At 52.4% G+C, this 12,164-nt stretch overlaps 1 protein-coding gene across 2 annotated transcripts in view; it reads left to right on the top strand.

Annotated features, from left to right (window-relative positions):
- The window catches only part of PGBD5 (piggyBac transposable element derived 5), an 80,915-nt gene that overhangs the window by 49,603 nt on the left and 19,148 nt on the right, over window positions 1-12,164 (top strand). For both annotated transcript variants that reach the window (XM_032491849.1, XM_032491851.1), the window contains exon 3: window positions 4,402-4,536. In XM_032491849.1, the coding sequence (XP_032347740.1) occupies window positions 4,402-4,536 (135 nt within the window). The remainder of the gene's footprint in view (window positions 1-4,401; window positions 4,537-12,164) is intronic.

The raw sequence follows: 12,164 nt of genomic DNA on the forward strand, positions 1-12,164 counted from the left end.
GCTTTCTCTGCACAGGGATTTTGAGAGGCCTTAAAACGGTCTCTCAACTGTTCCCCTGTCTCAGAACTGCCGTCCTGTGAATATGCCGGACTCACTAGGGTTTCCAGGTGTTCGTGATGTACCTTCTGCCTCCAGGAAGGCCTCCCCCCTTCTCTGCCTTGCCACATGTCCCCAGTGTCCAGGGCCCTGGGGGAGACCTGCATTCCCGTGTTGATTCCCAGCTTCCCAAATTCCCCCCGCTCTTTCCGGGGCAGTGAGCGCCGTGTTTTGTCTTGTCTCCCAGCTGTGTCCCTCACCTTCCTTCCTACCAAGACGTGGGGTCCTGGGGGGCACAAGCTCTGCCTTGTCACGGGCCCTGCAGGACCAAGTACGGGGCTGGGCGCATTGTTTTTCACTTCGCTGAGTATTTGCTTGGTTGAAAATGAGCCAAACCAGAGGCATGTTGGCTGGGTGCAAGGGATGAAAACTGTATTCTGACCATCCTTGGTGTCAGACCTGCTGGAGAGGGCTGTCAGCTGCCTAAGCCTGAGTGTCTTTCAAGAGTCAACCGACCAGCTACTTGGTTGATTGCTACTAGCAGCCTAAAGATAAGATTGCGGGGGGTCCTTCCAGCCCCTCGACGAGGCGGGCCTTGTCCACGATTATGCTCCCGTTTGTTGTGTGCTCTGCGCCGTCTGAACCTCCTGGAGCTGCGGCATCAGACACCCGAGACCTGCATCCCGGGCTGTCACCACGCCTCTGTGTGTGTGTCCCGGGGGTCTGGGTAGCTGGCGGGCACAGCTGCAGCCCCCCCAGCAAGTTCTGAGCTGTCCCGGCCTCGGACGTGGGTGCCCGGAGCGGGGCAGGTGTCCAGGCAGGCAGCTCTGCCCTCCTGCGTTGTGCAGCTCAGTTGTAGGGAGACCTTGCAGAGGCAGTCACTTTATTCTTGCCGCCCACACCTTTTCTTTGCGTCCAGTTCATGGGACTGAGAACAGAGGGACTGATGTGAGGTTCAGCTCGTGGAAGATTTCTCTGGTCATGTTGGATTTCCCCTCCCCCCGCCCCACTTTGCTTTTTTTCCTTTATTTTGCATGTAAGTTTTAATTTTACCTTTGTGTTTGCAAACATGTATGCTCTTTCTGTGACCATTTTCTATCCTGTGCTCTGTGTTAGGTCAGGACCCCAGCAGGAAACAAATTCTAGGTTCTAGAAGGGCAGTTGAAGAGACTTGGATGTGGGGACTGTGGACGGTCAAGGTTTAGGGAAATTACCAGGCAGGGAGCGTGCCCTGGGCAGTGACGGCTACAGCTGGGGGAGGCCGGGTGGTGCAGGAGGGCAGGCAGGGCCCTCCCATGTCTTGTTCACGCCTCCCGCTTGGCCAAGCAAGCTGGACACTGCAGGCAGGGGCCTGGGGGGTGCAGATTATAAGAAGTTGGCCTCTAGGCCACAGTGCAGAGTAGGAAGCGTGGGAAAGGGAGGCCTGGGGGCAAAAGATATCCAGTACAGTCCACCCAGCAGACAGGAGCCCAAGGCAGAGGGTGAGTCGGAGGTCCCCGGGGTCGGTTTTTCCAGTGGGCTGATCATAGCAAGGTATTTCCTCCTCTTGCCTCCTCTCCACCTGACTCTGGGCGTTGTTGAGCCAGCTCTGTGTCCGGAGGCAGGAGCAGGGACCCCCAAAGGAGATGAAATCGGAAACCACAGCGTATGATTGATTTGGAACATGCTTAGGCCTTGCTGTTCGCTGGGGTCCTGCGAATCACTGGCCCCCTTGCCCTGCCGACCTGGCCCACGTGGACCAGGCTTTCCCGCTGGCCTCCAGCATCAGCCACGCTACGCCGGCTTCCTGCCTCCCTTGTCCTCTCCAGGGACCGTCTCCCTTGCAGGAAAGGAAGGGGCTTCCTCTTCTAGCTCTTGATCAGAAGAGTTGGAAGCCCTGACGGCTTCCTGGCTTTGCAGCTTCTCTCTCTCTCTGGAAATCCCTGGGGGCTCTGGAACATTCTATTCAAGGAGAAGGCGCGTTTGTGAGTTGCTGACTGTCACCCCCGGGCGTCAGGGCTCCGTGAAAGGTCTTCACTCTGCCTGTTGGGACCAGCGGGACGATTCTCACTCCACCCCCGCCAGACGGGAGCAACTTTGCTCCGGGCTCCACCTCGTCACACAGCACCCTTTGCCCTGCAGGCTCCCAGGCCGGTTTGTTCCAGCAAATGGGACCCGTAGGGGCGAGTTTAGAGCTTTTGGGGTCCTCAGAGGGCTCCCAGAATCTACCAGTAACTGGCAGCAGTTACTGCATCTCCTCAAGACGGGGGCGGATTAATTAGAGGAGGACTCGGGGGGAGGCATTATGAAAGTCAGCGCGCGGCTGCCCAGCCCACGCGGCTCGCCCTGCACAGAGGGACTGCGGGCCGGGAATAGCTCCCGCCTGGTGCTGCGCTCAGCAGTGACCTGTCCCAAATTCACGGAAGGATGCTAGAAAAGAGAGGGCGCCGTGCAGGCCCAGGAGTTCCTGCTGGCTCCTAGACTCTGGTGAGGCGGGTGATTAAATGTACGTTTGGACTGATTCTGTGGTAAGTGCCAATGGCATAAAGGCGTTGGCTTTTTGGAGAGGAGAGAGAGAGGGCTGTTTTCCTGGGCCCTGCTCCATTTCCCCCCAGTGTGGGACATGTCCATCCCGCTAGAGTGGTTCCAAATGGGCTTTGAATGTTTGATGAGCGATTCAGAATGAGCAATTGCGAGGAGCAGGCATGAGGTCAGCCTCTCCAGCCTCTCTTCAGGAGCACAAAGTTGGGGGAGCCAGGCTTAATGCCCCCTGCTTCCAACAGCAGAGAACTGAAGGGGCCGGTGTGCACACCCAAGACCGAACACAGCAGGGTGGCTCTTTTTTAAGTGGAGTTCAAGGTAATATTAATAGAAGAACGGAAGGCCCCTGTCCACGTCACGATTGGTGAGTGTCGTTCCCCGTTCTGCCCTTGTCGGGCCACGTTCCGACATCACCGGGGAGCTTGTTGGAGATAAAGGAACTCAGGCCCTGCCCCAGGCTCACTGAATCAGGATCCACATTTCTGTAAGATTCCCAGGTGACTAATTTGTTCATTAAAGTTGAAAAGCCCTGATGGAGAGGAGGCTGGCAGACTCTCTCTGTCAATGGCTGGGTATTTTAGACTCTGGGAGCCGTGTGGTCTGTGTCGGGACCTTGTAGTCCAAAAGCAGCCACTGACGATACATCAGGGAGGGCACAGGGCGCAGCGAGTTCGGGGACAGCTTTATTCAGGGGCGGTGGGCTGGGCTGTAGTTTGCCAGCCCCTGATCTAGAGCGTGGTGGAGGGTTCTTGGAATCATAGGATTTCCTGCGTTCTTCATCTCCATGAACTGCACACGTACCTACCAACTCCTAAGTAAGCTTGAAATTGGGTTGGGAGGGACGTGTCGTGGGTTCCTAAAGTTTACCCAAGTGTCTCTCCCAGAAAGCTCTAGCTTGAAGAAACAAAACTTGGACCACTCCTGGGACCTGGTTTTGTTGTGCCATTGCTTTGATTTTGTCATCTTGTCATTGAAGAAGTCCTATCACCATGTCATCACCAAGTGGAAATAGTGGGGGAAGGGATAGCTCAGTGGTACATTGCATGTCCTTAGCATACAGGAGGTCCTGGGTTCAATCCCCAGTCCCTCCATTAAAAAAAAAAAAAAGAGAGAGAGAGAGAAAGAAGTGGAAATAGGCGAAATAAGTTTAAAAATTACCTAGGGAATCCCACATCCGAAAGGACATGACCACTTGGAAGGAAGCCAGAGGCTGCATCATGGCAACGAAGGAACTGGGTCATTTCAGGAACAGTTTTTAAAAAGAGAATGTTCAACCTGGGAAAAAGAAGGGTCATGGGCCAGCATAAGAACTGTCTGGAAAACCTAAAGACATCATTTGTGTCTGTCTTTGTTTCTCACAGGTGCAGAAGTCAAGCCAGTAGGTTTACATTAAATGCAGGTCAGTGTTGAGTCAGTGAGCAGTTAGAGTATCTCCCAGTGGAAAGATCTTCCTTGAAAGAGGTAGGTGCCCCCACCGGGCGTGTCCAGCTGGAATTCAGGATCCCTGCTGGAGGTCCCTCTCCCAAGTGATATTTTGGACTGAGAACCTTAGGCTGCTAGTAATAATAATAATTAATAATACAAATTATGATGATGGCGATTTCCACTTATTAAATATCTGCTAAGGGCTTTGCATACAGTTCCTTACTTAATCCTCTTCAAAACTCTAGTAATCGATATCCATATTCTCCTTTTACAAATGAGGAGACTGAGGATCAGAGAGGTGAAGTAACTTAGCCAAGGTCACACAGCTGGTCAAAGGCAGAGACTAGATTTGATCCCAGATCTGATGACCCCCTAGCACGCTGCCTTCCCTGAGATGCTCTGCTCTTTCTTTCCCGGCAGGTGCTACACGAACCCCTGATTGACGAGGACCCTGTGTTCATCGCCACGTGCACGGAGAGGGAACTGCGGAAGAGAAAGAAGCGGAAATTCAGCCTCTGGGTCAGGCAGTGCTCGTCCACCGGCTTCATCATCCAGGTGAGCCCAGGGCTGGCCCTGGAGGCCAAAGGGACAGTTTGGTAACCAAGGACCTTGCTCATGTACCCTTTTCACTGCGCCCCGCCCCCACATGCTGCAACTGAGGCTGGGGCTGCTGTGCCCCTCCCCACTGGTGCACCGGGGGAGCCGGCACTGTCCCCTGCACGGTCTTCCTGCCACTCCAGCCCCTCTACTTAAATAACCATGGTAAATACTGCTCAGGGCTCCGGCCCTCGCAGGGTGAGCCAGAGGCTTCACCAGAACGGTGGGCACACACCGTGTGGCATCTTAGAAGGCACCCCCACAACCTCCCAGGTCTCTGTCCTGCCTTCCAGTCCTGAGCACGCCTTCTTCCGAGGCCATCAACAGCACCAGGAGCTCGGCCCTTGGAGCCAGCGTCACCGCCTGCTCCCTGCCCTGCTCCCGGCAGATGTGGGCGCACGTTTTAGAAGAGGCGGCCGAGCTCTGCGACAGGAACAGGGTCAGACACTGAGCTGCCAGGGCCGGCAGGGTACAGAGCGCATGAAGGGAAGAGACATGGCTGGTGGAATGGACCAGGGACCCTGGCCGGGACCTGCTCCTCCTTCTGTGGTGCTTCCCCGTCAGTCAGGCCACACCGCGGACCCCACCTCGCTGCCCCTCCCAGCTGCAGCTCCAGGCCCAAGGCACAGGGTGTTTGCACGCCTCCTCCCTCTCCCCCGAGCCAGAGGACTCATAGGAAGATTCAGCTGACCACCTTCTCGCATCTGCTCAGAGACACAGCAAGGAACTGCATGTGCCTCGAAGCACCAGCCCACCCTGCCCCATGGGCCTGGGAGCTTCAGGTTGGGCTGGGGCTGGGGTCTCCAGCTGGGCCCGGGCCTGGGTCAGCTTGTGCACGGCTTCAGGCGCTTGCCAGGCAGACCCACCCCCCCAGAGTGGGAAACACACTGGACGTGCTGCCTGGACCCTCCATCCTCTGGTGGCCCTTGCCATCTCTCTAGTGTCCTTTGCAGTGACACTCCCATGAGGACAAGGGAGTCCATTTCACTTTGCATATACCATCGGTCATTCTTTGAATAAATGCTTCTTGAGTGCTGTTCCCTGAAGCATCGTGCCAGGCACCGGGGTGTGAAGGCGTGGTTCCGCCTGCTGGGGGTCCGCCCGTGGAGCTTTTGGATGGATGTTCGCACGTGGGTACTGCGGGCATCTGGCACCATTTCCTTGTTCCTGTAAAGCTGATAAGTAGCTAGAAGTCAACGTCCACTACCTGGCAAGGTGACCCCTCTCTCGGGGCATGTTCTCATACCAGTTTCCATGAAATCTATAAAATCTCCGTCTATAAAATAGAAGGTTCACATTGGTTCCTTGAAGTGCCCTTTTATTTCTAAAGCTCTGTGGTTCTAGGAGGCTTTGCTGCAGTGTGAGGGTTTGAGTTTGGAAGCCAGAATTGAAGCTGGCAGCTCCCGGTCATGAGCAGCCCGGCCTCCACCACGGCCAGGATGGCCTGGCAGCCCCGTGTGCTCACCACTCCCTCGGTTGCAGGCTGTCCCGTGGCATGTGGAGCGAAGACTTTCTTGGCCTCCCCTCTTCATTCATTGGTCCAGATGAAGGTGCCTGTGGTACAGCAAAGCAGGGAGGGACCGCTGGCTGTGAAGGACCCGCGTGGCCTGGGGACAGCTGTCTGTTTTGCGTCCTGTCCTTTGTCTCAGTTCTCCGGATCCTAATGCTGATGTGATAGCTTTTGCACAGCAGTGGCCCAAGCAGATCCAGCTGTGGCGGGAGAGGTGGGGTCAGGGGGTGTCTTCCACCCCCTAGAGTACCCCCCACCTTCATCTCCTCTCTTCTCACCCAGCCATCAGGAACGGGGGGACAGTGGTATTCACCCCGTGTCCCAGGCGAGGTGACTCAGTGCTGCTTCTGTCCTGGGACCCCCTCCCCCATCCTGAGGGCCAGCCACAGGCTCAGCTCTGCTAGCTGACCTAAGCCAGCTCCCCAAATTGTCCTGGACCTTAGTGTCTTTCTCTGTAGAGTGAAGGGATGGGGTATCTTAACCAGCAAGGTCCCTTCCACTGCAGTGTTCTCTGATTCTCCTTCATTTTCTTCATTTTCGTTTGTTCAATAAATTCTTCTTTGAAATGACTCTTCATTGGAGAATCCCAGTGGCTGAGCCTCAAAGAGACCGTGGCCAGCCTGCTACGCCAGTTGCCCTTTGCCCCCTGCTGTCCGTCCTCTCACTGGTCGCAGGTTGGAGGCTGTGCTCCCCCTCCCAGTACTGAGGCTGGCTGATGGGATGCAGGCAGACAGATGGGTTGCAGGCAGACGGATGGGATGCAGGCAGACCGACGGGATGCAGGCAGACACAGTGCATGAAGAGGTTGGAAAGGGCGTGTGTGTGGCTCTGCTCTGGCTTCTCTGCCATGACCGTGGTGTCCGGCTCTGTCACTGAGTCCTGAAACCCACGAGCTAGTACAAGTGATCATGTGCCACTGAGCCTTTGCAGCTGTTCATTACGCAGTAACAGAACTGACCTGGGACCTGCCAGTTAGGGTCTGCAAAGCTGACCCGGTAACCTTCCTCCCGTTCCCCTGTCGTGGACTCGGCTGGGACCTGGAAGCGACAGTGGATTTACAGGTGCGTTTCCGGGAGAGACCAAGGCCTTGCTTCAGCTTGTAGTGTGGTGCTGTCAGGACTCTGGGGTTTACTGATTGGACTGCATCCTTCTGAGTTAGGGCCGGGGTGGAGGTTAGCTCCACTTGAAAGATTCTAGATCAAGGGATACATGAGAAAAACATTCCAAATTGCTTAGTGATTTCTCAGTGGTCCTAGAAAAGGTTAGTGAGAGAACTAACCAGGAGGTCTGCGCCTCAGATGTGCGGAGCGCACCATCCCCCACAGGGCGTCTGGTCGAAGAAGGAGAGTTGACAGTTAAGACAGAAACATCGCTGCTGACAGTGATGGTGCTCAGAATAGCCCCAGTGTTGTTCAATACTTTTACAGGCTTACTAGCCTTGAATTCATTTGAAGAATAACCTTAGACTCACATGAAATTGGTGAAAAGTCTTATGTGATTTAACCCACAAACAGACTACAGGGAGGTGTGTGGGAGAATGGGAGGAGAAGGAAGAGATGAACTGAACTGTGTTGTCCTGAAAATTAAGGAGTTAATGTCTTTCCCTCCTGGGAGTGCAAGATGTAGGGGATGCAGAGTTTCCAGGAGAACGAAGCAGTCAGTGGAGGTGTGGTCACTGCAGAGAGAGAGTCAGACCTTGTGGAGAATGCCGTCCTCAGATCTCTCCTCCAACCCTCCTTCCAGAAGGAGAAATCTCGTGCAAGAGGCCTGACTTGGACGGGTGGGCCCGGCCTCCCACTTAGCATTTGTAGAGCTGCCCTGCAGGACTGCTCACCGTAAAAACCCTCAGATCCAAAATGTCTATCTTGGTGTCTTACCGTGCACCAAATGCTGGGAAATGAACCAGCACAGACGATGCCCGCCTGCAGGGCTCGAGGCCCGAGGAGCAAGCCCGTGAGGCCGTCCACACCGCCCTGTGAAGGCGACTGCCGCCTGGAGGGCCGGGGCCTGGGTCCTCGGTAACCTGGCAAGCTGTCCTGCGTGGAACGGTGTGGAATGAACTTTGTACTGTGTGTTGCGGGCATAAGGGGAAAGCACGGGCCTGTCTCTAAGGAGCATGTCTTTTTAAATTGTGGGAAAATACACAGAGCGTACAATAACTATTTTTTTCATTGAAGTATGGTTGATTTACAATGTTGTGTTAGTTTCTGGTGTATAGCAGAGTGACTCGGCTTTGCATATGTGTATTCTTTTTCATAATAGGCTATTACAAGGTGTCGAGTGTAGTTCCCTGGGCTGTACAGTAGGACCTTGTTGTTTATCTATTTTATGTGTAATAATGTGTATCTGCTAATCCCAAACTCCCAATTTATCCCTCCCCCTATTCTTTCCCCTTTGATAACCATAAGTTTGTTTTCTATGTCTGTGAGTCTGTTCTGTTTTGTAAATAAGTTCATTTGTGTCATTTTTTTAGATTCCACATTTAAGTGATATCATATGATATTTGTCTTTCTCTGTCTGACTTGCTTCACTAAGCATGATAACCTCTAGGTCCATCCATGTTGCTGCAAATGGCAGTATTTCATTCTTTTTATGGGTGAGTAATGTTCCTCTCTGTGTGTGTGTGTGTGTGTGTGTGTGTGTGTGTGTGTGTGTGTACCACATCTTCTTTATCCAGTCATCTGTTAATGGACATTTACAAGTTGCTTCTGTGTCTTGGCTATTATGAACAGTGCTGCTATGAACATTGGGGTGCATGTATCTTTTCAAATAGGAGTTTTCCAGATGTATGCCCAGGAGTGGGATTGCTGGATCATTGAGTAAGTCTAGTTTTAGTTTTTTTTAAGGAATCTCCATACTATTTTCCATAGTGGCTGCACCAAATTCCATTCCCCATTTAACCATTTTTAATCATACAATTAAATGGCACTGGTATATTCACAGTGCTGTGCAGCCATCCCCACTATCCATTTCCAAAACTTTTTCATCATCCCAAACAGCTGGGAACATATCTCTTTCGCTGGGGGACGATCTACTATCATGTAAAAATAGTGATCTCTCTGCCAGCGAAGGCACCTTGCAGATACATCATGGGTGCTGCTGGAGCTCAGAGGAGGGGTCACCTGGCCTCCTGGTCCGGTTGAATGGTCAGCACTGCTCACCTTTCCCCTGGTCAGGCTGCTCTATTCCTGGTTACAAGTAGGTGACTGGCCAGGGCAGTGTATGTGCTTCTCAGCCATTGGTTCCAAAGCCACCTGTCTGTCTATGTTCTATGCAAGAGTGGTGCTTTTGGCCACATGTGACGTTTCCGGGCAGTCAGTTGTCAGACAGCTCTGAGAGGGTGCTGGGTGCCCGTGAGTGCCCACTCTCTGTTACCTCGTTCCTGACCCAGCCTTTCTGGCTTTACCCTCTGATGTCGGCAGGATTTGGAGAGTGTGTTGGGTCCTTTTGTGTTAATTTTACTGGGCCACAGCACCCAGATATTTGGTCAGACACCATTCTGGATGTTCTAGTGGAGGTATTTTTAGATGACATTAATGTTTATATCAGTAGACTTCGAGTAAAGCAGATTGCTCTCCATCATGTGGGTGGGCCTCGTCCAATCAGTTGATGGCCTAAATAGAAAAAGACAAACCTCCCTGGAAAGAGAGGAAATTCTGTCAGTAGGCAGCCTTTGGATGTGAACTGCAGCTCTTCCCTGGGTCTCCAGCCTGCCAGGCTGTCCTGCAGATTTTGGGCTTAAGGAACCTTCATAATCTCACACAATCAATTCCTTGAAATAAATACATCTCTGTCTGTTGATAGGTGGATAGATAGATAGATAGATAGGTCTCTTTCTGTATCCCTGTCTACGTCCTATTGGTTCCACTGCAGAGGGATTTCTGTTAGCCACCTGGCTCACATGGCCTGCTTGTGTCAGGGGTTCCCTGCTGTTGACCTCCCTGGACTCTAAACTCTTAGGGGGCAGGGGGCATGGCTTCTTCAGCTTTGCCTCTCTAGATATTTTCCCTGGAGATTGGGCACCAAAGCCTGGGAATTTACCCTCAAGTTTTTTTTCTCTTATTTGACTTTTAATTTTTTTATGTACTAGTAAATTGCTCCTGACCCGTAACTAGCTGGATTCACTTGAAAAACGAGGCTCAGAATGGAACTCATTAACTTGAGTGAATTTTGCTCATGGAGTCAAAAACTGGGCAGGGCATTTTGCCCTGTTTATCTGTGCAGTGGCCAGGATGCCGCTTCCATCCTGTCCAGGTTGGGTGTGCTTATGTCACTGGTCGGAATTGGCTGGGGCACAGGACATCTGTCACTGACCTCTCTGAGTGTCCTTGAGCAGGTGACTGAGCACTGATCTCTTCCTCAGTCTGTCGAAGGGGTGAGGTGGCCCAGCCTGCCTTCCCAGGTAGGGAAGCAAAGACGACAGTAATTAGGTGCCTGTAAAGGTGAATCAGACAGCAACTGGAGTAGATTGAACCCTGGCCCTCTCCCCCAGGCACTGCACTGACGTGAGGGGTGCAGACAGCCCGCAGAATGCTAGCACCCGTCCCTCCTCTGATCCATCACTTTGAAAGACAGACTCGCCGGGACTTGAGCTTTGTAATGAAACAAAAGCCGGGGGTTTGTAAGGATCTGTAGCGCTGAGGGTGCAGACAGAGGACGGGGCAGAGAAAAGACTAAGTGCGTGAGCCCTTCCTGGCTGGGGTCGTGCTGAGAGGCAACGTGGAAAAAAGCTGGTCGTGAAAACCATCAGTAAGGCGATGGCTTCGAGGCTTTGCTGGAACACTGAGCTGATGAACCGAGGGTGGCATGAGGCAGCGCCGTCCAGCAGAACTTTCCATGATGATGGAATGTCCTGGACCCGTGCCCTCCACCCGGGCAGCCACTCGCCCCACGTGACTGCCGAGTACTCAACCTGGTGCGACTGAGGAATTGAATTTTTCATTTTACTTAATTTTAGTTCATTTAAATTAAAGCAGCCACATGTGTCTAGAGACAACAGCGCAGATGTGGAGCTTTGCTATAAAAAAAAGACTCTTCTGTGTACAAGCTTTCACGTAAAGACAGTGGCCTTGCGAGGGACAGAGAGCATCACTATCCTTGCAGGTGAGGAAGCCAAGGCTCAGAGCAATTAAGTAACTTGCCCCAAATCACACAGGCCAATAAACGGCAGACCCCATGCCCTTCGAATCCAGGGATTATGCCCTCACCATCTCCTTTCCAGATGCCATCAGTGGTGAGTGAACATCAGTTAAACTTTACGGCTCTCACGCGTGGCCGTCCCCCCCAATGCCAGTGACAGCTCCACGCACCTCCTGCCCTTGTTCGGCGTGGCTTCCATGAGAGCAGACCGTGCCCTCTTGTGCTGTCGCCCCGCTGCTGGGATTACAGCCTCCACCTGCCCCCTGCAGTGCTAACAAGCAAAAGACCCAGTACTGATGAGAGACTACCCCGTCCCCAGACATGCCCTGCGCCGGCAGTGCAGGAGCCCAGTTCTCTTCTGATTGCAAGAGAAGTTGGGTCGGTGGTCAAGACCAGCATAGCTGAGCCAGGTTCCCCATGGAGACCAGGCACCAAAGCCCAGTGACTGTTAGGTGGAATCATCGGCTGGTACATCTTAGTGACCCTCGAGTCCATCAGTGACCAGCTGTCACCAGTGTCCTTTTGAGAAGGAAGGGGGAGCAATGAACTAGGTCCCACCTCTTGAGGTCTTTGGGCATTTCAGAAGTAGGGTGCGTGCATCAACCAAGGTGTTACTACTGGGGTCCAGATTCCCTGAGGCTTCCTGTTATGGTGTCAATAGAAAATATACATTATAATCACATCTTAGGGCAAGATGTAATTCCATAGATTAATCATCAATTTTATTAATATTTATTTATTAATTTACTTATTAATATTTATTTGATATTAATAAATTTTCTTCCCTCCCTTTCCTAATCGGTGTATGGAAAAGTTGATAAAGCATTGGAACAAGAAAAACTTTTTTTTAAGGAAAAGAGAAAAACTTGGCAACTGAAAGATACCTTTTTTTTTTCTGCCCTAAAGACACTGGTCAAACAAGCTATTAGCTCAGATA

The sequence above is a fragment of the Camelus ferus genome, chromosome 11 (assembly GCF_009834535.1).
Source record: "Camelus ferus isolate YT-003-E chromosome 11, BCGSAC_Cfer_1.0, whole genome shotgun sequence".
Lineage (NCBI taxonomy): Eukaryota > Metazoa > Chordata > Mammalia > Artiodactyla > Camelidae > Camelus > Camelus ferus.